At 45.1% G+C, this 14,526-nt stretch overlaps 1 protein-coding gene across 1 annotated transcript in view; it reads left to right on the forward strand.

The window, feature by feature from the left end:
• Window positions 1–14,526, forward strand: part of LOC138447679 (anoctamin-10-like) — a 221,506-nt gene that overhangs the window by 177,400 nt on the left and 29,580 nt on the right. Inside the window, exons 10-12 of the mRNA XM_069603947.1 lie at window positions 1,346–1,537; window positions 5,307–5,444; window positions 5,831–5,947. Coding sequence (XP_069460048.1) covers window positions 1,346–1,537; window positions 5,307–5,444; window positions 5,831–5,947 — 447 coding nt within the window. The remainder of the gene's footprint in view (window positions 1–1,345; window positions 1,538–5,306; window positions 5,445–5,830; window positions 5,948–14,526) is intronic.

Genomic DNA, 14,526 nt, shown 5'->3' on the forward strand with positions numbered 1-14,526 from the left:
AAAAACATATATTCTTTAGGATGAGTTATGATCTTTTTCTCCCGTAGGTGTCTCCCCTGGGATTATTTAACGCCAAGATGCCTTTTGGTGTATGCTGCACTTTAGAAATAAATGTAATATAACATAACTTATTGGCTGCAATTGTGAAGCACTGGAAGCTATTTAGCTCCTTCTTGTAGCCTAGAAGAGCTTGATTAGCTTGACACAAACAGCTAGCAGGAGCTACGTGTGGCTCCCCAGGCCAACTGATGCCAAAACAAACACATTTGTAAATGTGACTCTATACATGTACATTAAGACACATCTATACAACATGTAATGCATATGGCGTCCTAAGGAATGGACAAAATGATAGGTTTGCATCTTATGTGAAAGTTAGATTTGCGGAACACTATGTACTAGCCCCTTGTTCCCCAGTGATAGTTCCAGGTCGCTAGTTAATGCTGGAGACCCAGCAGCTGCTTTTAGCTCCTGCGTATCCGCTCTTAATGCCAATCCCTGCTGTGAGATTAATGTCTATACAGAAAACAGATGCATTGATTGTTTCCTTAAAAGTAGAGCCTGAAGCATCACGTGGGAACCTGTGGTTTTAACATTCCAGCAGAGGTTCCGTAGCTCTAGATGAGGGCCTGGGATACAGAAAAGGGGTCAGAATGTCTTTAATAGAGTGCAGCACTTTAAGTGAGCACCGGTCAGCGTTTCCTATTGTGAGCATCTGAAAGTCAAGGCAAGAGTCAGAAGATTAAGACTGACATCAGAAATGATCAGGAGTATCCCTAGAGGTCAGGATGAGCACCTCCAGCTTCAGTTCAGTGTATGACATTTCAGACAAGGCTCACACCCTCCAGGTCATAGTCCCAATGGTGCAATGTGAGTCTAAAGGTCAGTGCAAAGGGTTGTTCTTCAGAATAGCATCTACAGGTCAGGTCAAGGGTCTGAATATTACTGTAGGTGTCTGAAGGTCCAGTTAAGTGTCTGAGCAATATGGTATGGGTATGAAGATTGGTTGAAGGCCCATGTGAAGGCCTACGCCTTCTAAAGCTCTAGTTGAGGTTTTGGTGCTGCCGGCTGAAGCTCCAACCAGGCACCTGAAGTTCAAGAAGAACCTATGTAGTTTCACGCGAGGGTCAGTAGCTGTAAGCCTACGTCTGAGGGGTCAGGCGTGGATCATAAGCTCACTCGTTCTCCAACTCAAGGTAAGGGTTTGAAGATCGATGCAAGAGGTGAAGGTCCGGTGAGTGTCTATTGCTCCACATGAAATGCTGAAGTGATGGTCTCTTGAGAGTGATGTTTATTTCGTCCTTGACCCCTTTTCAACGCATCATTGTTGTTTTTCTGTGGTTAGGGTTTGTTTGATGATTACATGGAGTTATTCATCCAGTTTGGCTATGCCAGCCTCTTCTCCTGTGTATACCCACTCACTGCTGCTTTGCTGGTCCTCAACAATGTGATGGAGATGCGCACGGATGCCCTGAAGCTCTGCCAGCTCTACCGCAAGCCGTTCCCATGCCCTGCATCAAACATCGGTGTCTGGCAGGTAAGTGAATGTCTGCACACATGCATGGCTGCCTTTTCTCATGCGTTTGTCCCTTTCTCCCGCCCCCAGTGGTCTGTCAAGGCATCCTCAATATTTGTTGTTTTCTGTAAGAGCAGGCTGTAGAAGAGAATTGTGCAAGCACATTATCCCTCGAAGCACTCTTCTCGCCAGGGGAGTTGCTAGGTCTGGAAAAGACCCGGGGCTAAGCTGATGTCGGAACTGTTGGGACTGGGGGCTAGCTAGTCTTTTGGCTGTAGCTCCTGAGATTCTATCCGGGGCTACAACCAAAAGATCAGGGGCTATAGCCCCCTTAGCCCCCCCCTAGCAGCGCCCCTGCTTCTCGCCGATCCTTACAAAGAAGCAGCATCGCTGCCCTTGGTGTGTTCAATTACATACATATGTAAATAGCTCTGCCTGCGACATATTAGGTGAAGGTCTAGAGGTGAAAGTGGTGGCGTCTGCTCTACTGTCCATATAAGAACATGTAAAAGAGGAAAATATTCAGTTCGAACAAGAGACAGCGTGCAGCTTCTCATACAAGTATGTTGAGTAAAATTGAATGCTTGAAGGACGAAGAAGAAAAATGCCCTAGACCTGAAAATCATGCATTAGAGTAGTTTGAATGGCGTGGCATGCAGAGGGTAAAATATATGATTGTTTTGCAAGGAGTATGATATTGAGGTGATATGCCCAGCGGCGGCTGACCGACCCTGTCGGTAACGGCCCCCTGCCCAAGTTAAGGACCCAGGCGAAGCGAGGGTCCCTTAAAGAGGGCTGTGGTGCCGTTACCGGGAGGGTCGGCCTGCCTCTGGGGAGCATATCGCCATTAGCACCTGTGTAGTTGTCTACATGGGTGCTAATGGTGTCTTTAAAAAAAAAGAAACATACTTTTATCCCACGGCTCGGCTCAGCCCTACATAGTGCTGCTTGTCAGTGACGTCCTTTTTCAATGTTGATGACTCTAATGCCATCAACATGAAAACAGACTTCACTCACAAGCAGCGCTGTGAGGCGCCGGGCCGCAGGATAGAGGTAGGTTTCTTTTTTTTAAGACACCATTAGCACCCGTGTAGGAAGCTACACGGGTGCTAGGTGGTGAAGGGAGATCTGGGAAGGGAAGGGGCTGCTGGCTGCCCAGGCAGCTCATAACCCAGGCGTGTACCATACAGCACAGCTTGCGCTCCGAGCATCATGTTGCCCAGCGCTGCCACCCAGGGTTCCAATGTGTGTTACAAGATATGGCTGCACACATATATAGCATATACTCTTCATGTAGGGTTACATGATTGAGGTATAGAGACATAGATGGCTATTTGCTCTTGGCATACTTTGTATGCCCCAAAGTAAGGCAATAAGTTTATTTATATGACATCTTTCCCCACGCTTCCTACTAGGAGTCTGCAATGTGGGTCTGCAACGGGTAGACCACAGACCCTCTCAGATCCTGCTGGTGACTGGGAGGGGTTAACATTCGTGGGCTTGTGATATGATATGATAGGTTATTTATAACGCACTTAATACCCAGAGGTTTCTAAGCGCAGACCCAATACCCAGAGGTTTCTAAGCGCAGACCCGGGGATCGAACCTGTGTTGCTCCATGTCGTCTTGCTTCCAAGCTGAGCACGTTGCCCCTAAGCTATCCTCCCGAGACTTAGTGATATTATGTGTACATAAACTTGTGAAAGAATAAAAGAAGCCTGCACCCTGGAATTACAAGAGCACCGTGTGCCTCTTTGCTAAATCCAGAATACATCAAATTAAAAGAATGTACTGCAAAACACACAAAACGGTCCAAAGCAGCCAAAATGCCGGAATGTTAAAGGGACAAAATAAAATAAAGAATATACTAGTTCCCAAAAATGTACAAGATGATCTGCCGCACCCAATGAGTCTTCATAAGCGTACAATAGGTTCAGAGTGACTAACAAAATGGACTCCAGTATATCACCAAATATCAAGGCTCTTTCATTCTATACTCTACAAGCCACACATCTATGGACTATTCACAAAATAGTCCACACCCACCCACAAAACAACTTACAACTTGAGGAAAAACATTAAAAAACAATATACATGTACTTAACCCTTGCCACTTTAATCACATCTGTCAAAATAGCTCTCATATAAATTACACAATTATTAATTTAAAAAATCCAAAGAAATCAGTCGGTAAAGAATTGTTAAAGTTAAGGTTACTACCATAAAAATGTGTCTACTTTAGCTTTTTATAGGTTTTAACTTCTTCATTTTCCCCCAGTGACGCTTATTTATTTATGTATTTGAAATATTGGCTGGCGCGTGGTGCACCATTTTCTGATAATCAGACCGGTTGTCATGGAGACAAACTAACAGCATCTCCCCACTCCCATCATTGTATGGCGCCATGTGGAAACCGCAGTGGGCAAGTGCAATGTTTCAGCCCTGCAAACACATGGTGAGGTATTAAAAAAAAAAAAAAAATGTCTGGGAACCCCTCTGCCGAGAATGAACACAGCTAAATAACCTGTTCTCTCTGTAGGTGTCCACTCGGGAGGGTCTACAACCACCCTTTAGCTCACTGTACCTTTCACAGAGGAGAAGTAGCCATTTGCATATCAGTCTGGTCCCACCCACTTTCGCAGTCCAGCACCGATATGCTAGGCAATTCTCCTCTGAACAAGAGTACCAACAGCAACCCCAAACACGCGTTTCAGCCTTTTCGGGCTTCATCAGTGAGGTGAAGCAGTGGCTCTCTAAGCATGGTGAGGTATTATCTATGCTTCTATCGTCTTTGCGTGTATGGAATTGGTTTGTGATGCCTTTCGGACACAGGCCTCTGAATGAAGAACAGTTTGTAAGAGCTGAGTTTGATTGCCAAATTCCTTGGTGTACCAGATGGGTTAGACCTTTTGCAGTGATAGTGTGGCGATATCTCAGTGATCTTTAGTCTCGGGAGGATAGCTAAGGGGAACGTGCTTGCCTTGGAAGCAAGACGACACGGAGCAACAAGGTTTGAACCCGGGTCGTGCTTAGAAACCGCTGGGTATTAAGCGTGTTATAAATGACTTATCATATCTGGAGGTACCTTGATTAGATTTTTAACCATATAGTTAAATATATAGCATCATTTTTACCATATATGGTTATCAAGGACGAAGTGTTTTAAGAGTGACATTTTTTCTTGTCCTTAATAAATTGTTTGTGGATAAACATTGATTCCCACCAATGTCGTTCTCTTTAAAATCTCACTAATTTTGACTAATAAAGAAGGCAAATAGTTCTTGAAAAATGCTGAACTTGTCTGCTTTGTTCAAAAAAATATTGGCTTTGGGAAACGAATGACTTAAAATTTACCAGGAAATATGATTGTTTTAAAAAGAGCATGTTTTCCGGATAGTGAAACAGAAATCATGCCTCCCGCCAACCCTCCACCTTCTACCTGCAGGCCTGTCATTCTCTGCTTCCTTTCCTGCACTCACCCGTTGCTAATATGTGTCAAATCCCTCAGCTCCACCCCCTGACTCCTCCACTCCTCTTATTGTTCCTACGGTCAGGGGTGGACTGGCCTATAGGGAACTCTGTAGATTTCACGATCCCCTTAGGCCTCTGCACCCTGGGCCTCTTTTGTGTGTTTTGTCTAAATTTCCCCATAGGAAAAGTGTTGGGCCTGCTAAAAATGTGTAACATGGGGCCATTTTGAAAATTATTTTCAGGGCCTCTTTTGGTTCCAAGTCCACCCCTGCCTACAGTGGTCCCCATTCACCCTGCTTTCTTCTCTGACTTTTTACAGGCTGCCTTTGAGACTCTGGGTTTCTTTGCGGTTGTCACAAACTGCTTCCTGATCAGCATCTCTCCTGAAGTGAAGGAGCTCTGCCGAGACCTAGGGGTGCCGCCAGCCATCTCACTTCTGTACTCCATTGGCATGGAGGTCAGTGGGAGAAATGTTCGGGGAAAGGAGAGAGAGAGAGAGAAAGAGAAAGAGAGAGAGAGAGAGAGAGAGAGAGAGAGAGAGAGAGGCGCGTGCACGCGCGCAGTCTGATTTCTGTAGGTGAGCGCGCTGAATGTATCTAAGCCTGTATAGATATAGGTAGTAGATCATGCATGACAGTGAAGTGTGTAGGATTTTCTGTGCCTGTAGTTATGTGTTTACCTGGTTTACCTGTAGATGCGTCTATTTTTGGATCTGTAGGTACATATTCTGTTGTCGAGCATCAAGCAACTGTTTTCATGTAGTGCACTACCTGCGGTATCGGGCAGTTCAAGTATGTTAAAGCAGGCCAGTTGGTCAACTGCCATTTCCCTCTCTCCACTCAGCATGCGCTGATAGTCCTGAAGCTGGTTGTGGCCTTTGCTATCCCCGATGAGCCGTCCTGGGTGAGGCTGAAGCTCATGCAGATGGACTTTTGCTCCTGGGAAGCCATGAAGCAGAGGGTAAGTGTCTGGCAACTGTCGAACGTACTTATTACTTTTACTTTTAAAGGAGCTATCTCCTTCGCTGATTTCCGCAATCCTCTGTCTTTGAGAGATCAGTGTCCTTCACTTCGCCCCTATCGTCGAAGGTTCTTCCTCTTCTTCTCTACATAGAGCCACTCCCTCCTTGCCTTTCCTTTTTTAAGAACTCCTCCCATTCCTTTTTCTCGCTGGGTGAGCTGTTTTCTTTTCACACCCCCTTTTTCTACTTTATTCCCGCCTCGTACGCCCCTTCCCATTTGCTACTTTCATGTTCTGTCCTTCACCTCCCCTAGTGGAGGAGCCTCCCCTTCTCCTGCTTCCATTCTTGTCCCCCATTCTTCTCCCTCTGCTATTAAAAGGTTTTCAGTGAAGACCATCTAAATCTTGAAACCTATTTAACAGTTAAACTAAGTATTATGCATGTTAGTTTTAAGAACCTCCCAACAATTCTAGCTTATAACATGTTGTTCTTTTGTGCCCTATGTTGTATAAGCAGCGTATCACGGGTTGTCTGTACATTATCCGCCAAAATGATTGTATTAGTAAGGGGTACGATTTAGGAGAGTTCAGGTTTGCATGTACAATATCTTGAACTGGTAAAGAACAAACACTAGAGGACAACCTCTTTTTATGTCAGTGGTCTTTCTCAAGGGCCATGCACCGTGAGCAGGGATTCAAGTTGACCTAATTGGAAGTCATCAAAGATCCTCCAAGCCTCTTGAATAATGAGTTCCTCCCTGTGCCTCCTTTGCGGGCTACATAGCACTCCTTCAAGTTACGTTTTTTCTGAGCAGTGTTCCACGCCAGGAGCCAAACTGGTGATAGCAGTTTAAGTTGCCTGGTTGAATATTCCACAGTCTTGGAGAATCACAATGTTCTCACAGGTAGGGCAGAAAACCATCATTGAATACTAGGTTTCTTATTGTGTTTAAGGTTGCACAATGGGAACAGAAGCTGTGACATACTGCCCTGCTTTACCCTGCAAAGGGTGGTGGGGTCACCAAAGGGCCAAGGTGCCACCACAAGCTGCATGATGCTGTGCCCAGGGAAGGCATAAGGAAGATCCCCTATTGGCCCCATCGTGCCTAGGAGTCTGGGGATTGCCACTGAGAAGTACTACAGGCTGCTGTGCCTTTAGGCGACTCACTCCAAATCACAATGTCTTCCTATGCTCTACACTGTGCAGTGGTGGGGTAGTAGGCTGTCCTTGCATGGCATGAACAGGTACCAGAGATACCTAAGAGTTATGTGATGAAAGGCAATCCCCACCGGTACGTGCCAGTTCCCATTCAGAGGAAGCCCCCACATTGCCAGAAGTTGTTCAGGAGTGGGTCGAAGCCTGTAGGGGTTTTTGCTCTGTGCCAGCTGCTCCTCCTCGGGTTCAAAGTTGAACGGAAAGATGGCACTGGACCCCCTTGAAAGGTTCGGTTCACAAGCTCATAGTGTGAAGCGGCAGGGCCAATAGAGCGGCGTGGAGACTGCCGTCACACAGAGGTTAACTGATGCTGTGTCAAAATAGAAAACTGCACACTACTGAATGGAGGTCAGGAGGTCGCAGGTACATGGGGCTTCGTCCCTATATGAAGGCCAGGCATAAGGAGAGTACAGTGGGTGTTTGGATAACGAGGAAATCCGATGAGGCTAGTAGTAGTTGCTTAACAAGCCTTGTGCGTCCCTTTCCTTGGAACCGGGACAGGGGTTCTAAAAAAACTCTGAGTGGGTGGGGCCTACTTCCAGAAAGGATACAGCGCAGCCCCTTTTCAAAACAATCTGCACGAGGCAAGTGGCAGCTGGCGCCATGCAGGGCCACCATGGCCACAGCCTAGAAGGTGTGTGCCTAGGGTTGGTCCTGTTTACCATGCATGCATCATGCATGAATTGGGGACATTCAAGGGGACATCAATAAACAAAGTGTCCTTGCATCTCTGCCCCCACAGATGTTTGCAAAATAGGCGTTGCCATGAGGAGTAGATACGTAAAGAAAACAAATTCACAACTATTCTAAATCATACGTTAAATATAGGGAAGAAGGAAGCTGCCCCTTACATGAGTTGGGGTACTCTCCTTGGGTGTCGCAGTGGGTTGCCGCCTATCAGAAAGTACTAGATGGATCCGTGTGTTGCACTTATTACATCAACCAACAACCTAAATAATAGGAGTGACCAACTTTTAGGAAATATGGTTTTTGCAGCTTTCTCATCCCTTTCCTGCGGGACCCCGGCAAGCCTCATGACTGTTTGGTGATTGTGACCTGTTGCTGGTGAGGGAGGTCTTTTTCAACTTCACTCACTCGCATAACTCATGTTTTGAGGGCATTGGTGCAGAGAGGCCCCACCCCCTTATTGATGGCTATTTTGTAGCAGTACTACCTCCTTTACAGGTGACGGTGCAGGAACCCTGCTCCTCTTTCTCTGAATCATGTAGCGCTACCTTATTTTTGCACATTTTGGGTGCACTCTCTGTGCACCTTTTCATTTTTTTACTGCAAGGTAACCATTTGGCCACTATAGTGTCCAAAATGGCTGTCAGTGTCTTTATGCCCTACTTTCTTGGTCGGCCATCTTCATCGCGTGCAGGGAGAGGAAATAGTTTAGTGAGTAGGGACTAGGAAACTGCAATCCACATCAAACCCGAGTGATGCCATAACTCTACCTGAGCTGGCTATCCATGATTGGTATGATATGATATGTTATTTATAACACGCTTAATACCCAGAGGTTTCTAAGCGCGGCCCAGGGGATCGAACCTGTGTTGTTCCTTGTCATCTTGCTTCCAAGGCGAGCACCTTGCCCCGGAGCTATCCTCCCGAGATTGGGTAGCAATTCAGAGTAGTTTAAATGTTGCAGATCCTGTGATGTCTGTGCTGAGGTCACCCCAGCCGAGTTTTCTATCAGGAAGGGATCTGAAGTGTGGGGATGGGTAAACCGGCTCGAGAAAGCTTCAAGTGTATCTAAACAGTGGGGGTTCAACTGCGCTCAAAAGATTCAAACCATTAGTAGCTGAGGCCCGAAAGGGTTCAAAACCTTCAAACTGGAGTTTGAGCTCGATTGGATGATTTGACTCGGCTCGAATACCGCTGTTTGCTAATGCTGAATTCTAGGATAGTGCACCAGCATCCGAAATGCAGTGTTACTGGTGGCTCAAGAAATGACGCAAGAGGGACGTAAAAGGGAATACAAATAAGGTAAGCGCAGAGGAGACATGTTTTCATTTGCGTTCATTTTACGTATGTTCAGATCACCTTATTCAAAAAGGCAAATTGCGCAATTCTGGTGGTGGGGGGGGGGGGTATGTCAGCAAATGATGTGCTAGCCAGTCCCCTTGCATACATTAGTGTCACTATAGCATGACAGGCTGCCAGCACTCATGCAGGTGCCGGGCAGTGCCTATCGCATTGCCATTGTAAAATGTTTTAAAACAAGCATTTCTATCCCTTTTAGAGGGTTGGAAATACAAATGGGACAGTAGCGGTTTATGCCGCTGCTGTTCGATTTTAAACGAAAAATCTTGGCAGGTCGGCAATGACCCTGTCCTGCATTGCACCTTCCATTGCACCTATGCCAAGAGGTGCAGGAGAATGGCACTATGTTCTGTGTATTTCAGAGAGCATTCCATTTATGGATTTGGGATGTGCTTTGAAATCTACAGAAACTCCCCCTTATTTCTGAACATGCACGAATGGGTTTGTCAAATCTACCGTCGCCGAATACAGGTCACCAATCTCATGGCCCATAGACTGGGCACAGAGCACACACCGGGTCGGTGAAAGCATTGCCTGCTTTCCATAGCCAGTGTTCACTGCTCGGAGCCAGGACGTGGAGCACAGTCTGGCAAAGACTCGGAGCAAAGCAGATTGAGGGGCTGGGGGTGGGTGAGAGACGTTAGGGGATAGGAGGGGGGGAGTTGGGGTAGAGGCCATTTTGGGTGGGATAGGGGAGTGGGGTCACAGGGCATCTGACGGCCTGGGTATAGGGTGTAGAATACTGACACTTAAAAATTGGAGCTCTGCATGCAACCATATGCATCCATCCATCCATCCATCCATCCATCCATCCATCCATCTATATTCACCCACTCAAGCATAACGGGTGCCTCCTGTAGAAAATGGCTACAGGGCTGGTCATTCTGTAGTAGGAAGTGGAACTGTTTAATTAGGGGAAAGATTGGCTGAATGTTCCTTTAAAGAGTTTGTTTTGGTCTCCCTGCTTCCTGGTACATTGACGTGTTTTCCACTTTCATGGTGCCTTACATTTTTAGATCTGGCTCGAGATGGCTTCTCATTGGCCTGTTCCATTTTGCTTTCCCTGGGCATTGCATTTCTTGGCATCTCTTAAGCAATGAAGGTATATCTAAATATTGGTGCAGGTCAACCAGCAACAGGGCATGTGACTGGCAGGAACCTTTACTAATGTTAATGTTAATGTTGAAGGATATTTGTACCGCGCACTATCACCACCGGAGTGGTCCCCTGGCGCTCTGGCGGCTCTGAAAGAGGGAGGGGGGGTGAGTTAGTGGGAATAAGCTGGAAAAGTGCAAGAGAGCAGTGATGTGCTGTTGGCAGCCTCAGCCCGGTGGGTCCGTTGACTGGGCTTGGGGTGTTTTACGGTCAGTAGTCGTCGTCTGCTGTTGTGGAAGTCTGTGTGGTTTGTTTTGTTGTTGCAGTGTAGTGAAGTTTGTGTGGATTGTTTCGTTTTAGGCTTGTGGTTGTGTTTGGTAAGAGTTTGAGAGGTGTATGCAGAGGAATGAAATTATTAGTGGATTGGTTAGTTGGCCTTTCTGTCCTTGCAATTATGTCTAGGTGTGACGCTTGCTATCATTCACTATTTCCTCTGAGTGTGTGGCACTTGCTCATTTCCAAATTCTGTCTAGATGTGAGGAAGGCTAGTGATCATGATTCCATTCAGGTGTTGCACTTGGCATCATTCACAGTTTCATCTAAGTGTGGCGCATGCTAACATTCACATTTCTATCTAGATGCGACGCAGGCTAAAGTCAAGATATCTATCTAAGTGTGGTACATGCTAACATTCATAATCCTATCTAGATGTAACGCAATCTAGAGTTACGGATTCCATCTAAGTGTGGGACATGCTAGCATTCATAATCCTGTCTAGACGCGGCGCAGAATAAAGTCAAGAATTCCATCTAAGTGTGGTACATGCTAACATTCATATCGAGAAATCCATCTAAGTGTGGCACATGCTAACATTCATAATCCTGTCTAGATGTGACGCAGGCCAAAGTAAGAATTCCATCTCAGTGTGGTACATGCTAACATTCACACCTCAATCCAGATGCGACACGGGCCAAAGCCCAGAACCCCATCCCAGTGTGGCACATGCTAACATTCATAATCCCGTCTAGATGCAACACGGGCTAAAGTTCAGAATTCCATCTCATTATGGCACATGCTAACATTGGCAAGTAGGTTAGTATGTAATGCAGGCAACATTTACAGTCCAGCCTTGAGTAGATTTAGGCTGGTGGTCACAAATCTCTCTAAGTGTGCATGGTGTGAGACTATGGCAATCCACAATATCGAAAGGTAAGGTAGAGTGGCAGGGGCTTTCTGGAGTAGAGTAATTGCTCTACACCCCACCCATGCCACACTTACAGTTTTTGTTGGTGTCTGTTGATTTCTGGCTTCATTGGCTTCCACTGCTGACACCTGCAGACACATCTTGGAGCCGCTAGTGTAGGAGCAACCCTTTGCCTCGGGCCCTTAGCCAGAGGGGCTGCCAGGCAGAGGGCTGCCTTGGGAGGTTCATTTAAGAATGGAGAGCCGGCCAATCACGGGTGGAGGGAGGGCCGGGAGACGGCGGAGGGAGGGGAAGAAGAAAGGGAAAGAATCGGGAGCGAGGCCGCAAGCAGGGGCCTGGGTGCACATGGAGACACGGCACCAGGTTTGTTTTTTAAAAACACCCAGATGGGACAGAGGGGGCACACCAGCTCACCTGGGAACGCTGCGTTGTAAATGGCGTTGTCCCATGGTGTGCCAGCATGACTCTGGAAGAGTAAGCCCGAGTGAGTGGCCAATCACAGGTGGAGGGAGGGCCGGGAGGCAGGCAGAGGGAGGGGAAGAGGAAAGGGGAAGAATCGGGAGCGAGGCCGCACGCAGGGGCCTGGGTGCACATGGAGACATGGCATTTTAACAAGACTTAAAAATTAATATTGATTGGTACATTTTCCTAGTAGTTTTTCAAAAGTGATATCTAGATTCTACATCAAACAGATTAAATTTAAATACACACACCTTAAACCAAATTTCTACTTTTGATAATATTTGTTTATTAGACATTTGCTTTAAACTGTCTTTTTCATAAAATGTACTTGGAAGCAGTCCAAAACAACATGCCTGCCGTGATGACGTGCTTGGGCGATGGCCTGCAGAGGACACTGCCCATCTCTGTTGCAGGTATTACTAAATGTGTCCTCTCCTGGTTCAAGGTGACCATGGTGATAGCGACATCTGAGCAGTGAAAGCTGAGTGACTGGCATCTGCTGGAAAATAGGTTCCATTTTAACAATATAGGCATTCTATGTTATTGATACACAGTTTACCAGTATAAAGGTATTCAAACTTTAAAGGCAGTGGTTTTTTTGTGTTTTTAAAAAAAAATGTATTCGGCAGTTGATTTACGAATAAATCTTTTGCTACTACATGTACACATTTCACAAAATATCCCAAATAATTATCATCTTAAAGAAAATATAAATAAAATATGTAATACATAATCCCTAAATTAATTTCATCATCTTCATCACTTTATATAAAATACTCATTTTAAAAATACTTCTACAATTCTAACTGCCTTAAAAACTACTGCTAACGCCAATGGGCCCGAAATTCCACTCTGCCCACCATGCCTCCGGTGTACGGGTTTGATCATTTATAAACGTATCCATATGCAACCCCCGCTGTCCCGCCAAGGCTGGGCACATCTTTAATAGGTGTTTCAAAGTCTATTTTTTCAGATGACATTTTGCAAAATCTACACTTGAACGTAGTTTCCCCTAATTTTCATCTTATACCTAAATCACTCTTAAAAAACAAGATCTACAATCAGCACTTGGAAACTGCTTCAAATAAATAGGTAGCGGATTCAATGATGTATTCACTCCCATAAAATCTTTAAAACCCTTGTAATCACAGCGCAATTCTCGCGTCCTACTCCAATCTTGTAACCAATATTTCTCCTTTGCTTTAAGTGGATTTTCCAATAACAGGTCTACTTCTAAATTCAGCCCTTGGATCCATTTCAAACACACACACGTTCCCACGTTATCAAAAACAGAATTTCTTGATATTGTATCATCCTTAATGATTTTAAAAAGTGACAGCTCATTTGTTGTTAGCATTTTCTATGTAATGTTAACACTTTCCACTGCATCATGGCCTTTAGTGAACGTAGCCCCAGCTCATACCGAATAATTTGGATAGGGTCACTCTTAGAGAAACCAATGACCTTTTTCCAAAAGATTCCCTCTAGTAAATCCCATAAGGGCATTGGGGTACACACCATTGCTTCTTCCCCGTATGTCAAAGTTGGTACTACTCTCACTTTATAATACTGGATTATCTAATGTAACGAAAAGCTGCCATACTTCCTTTGTGTTACTGAACCCTGTATGGCTAATGTTTCCACTCTACATCTGAGCATACCACTATTTGCCAGATCCTACCTAGTACTTTCTAATTCAAAGTCCAAGAAGCGGACAGTATCCACTTTTAAAAGCGGAACCTTATTCAGTTTCCCAGAAAAGTTCCACTTCTTTCCTGATGAGCATATCTCTGCAGGGTGCCCACTTTTCGCTGTAAACCTATGGGTGTCCGGTCCATTAGAACCAAACCATCTGCATATGGCAGCCATTGGACCGGACACCCATATATTCGTGGTGGAAAAGCCTGTATCTCCTTCAATACCTTGCGAAGATCCAGGATAAACAAGTTGAATAAAGCAGGGGAAAGGGTACATCCTTGTTTTAAACCTTTAAATGTAGAGATGGGTTTTGATAATTTGCCCTGCTGATTCAATCTCACTTTTAACGATGTGTCCAAATAAATATCTGTACTCAATATAAAAACCCTTTCTTTTTAAAAAAGTCTAAAATAAACCCATTCAGACCGGTTCCTTTACCATTTACAAAACCCTTTTTGCTGAATGTCACATTGTTTTAACTCTTTAACATATTCCTTCAATTGAATTAAAACTAAAGATGCAAGAATGTTCCCTGGAGCATCAAACAATGCTATCGCCCTTTTAAGAAAAACGGGATGCCTGTTACAGTTTTCCAGGAAGGGGATTTCGTTTTTTGCATCTTAAATATTACTAAAAAATGTAGCTAAAACCTTTGCCCAGTGACTGGGATACTTTCATAAAAAACAAAATTGGAAAGCCCATCCGGCCCGGGGGCTGCAGATTTACTAGATATTTTAATAATTACCTCTATAACACCACTATTGCATTCCAAGGGCCATCTTCCATCTCAGGTAGCCCCTATTTCACCTTCTGTAAACTGGAAAAATGCAAACAATACAGTAAAGTGTTTTACTCATC

Source organism: Ambystoma mexicanum, chromosome 1p (assembly GCF_040938575.1).
Source record: "Ambystoma mexicanum isolate Mex_15411 chromosome 1p, UKY_AmexF1_1, whole genome shotgun sequence".
Lineage (NCBI taxonomy): Eukaryota > Metazoa > Chordata > Amphibia > Caudata > Ambystomatidae > Ambystoma > Ambystoma mexicanum.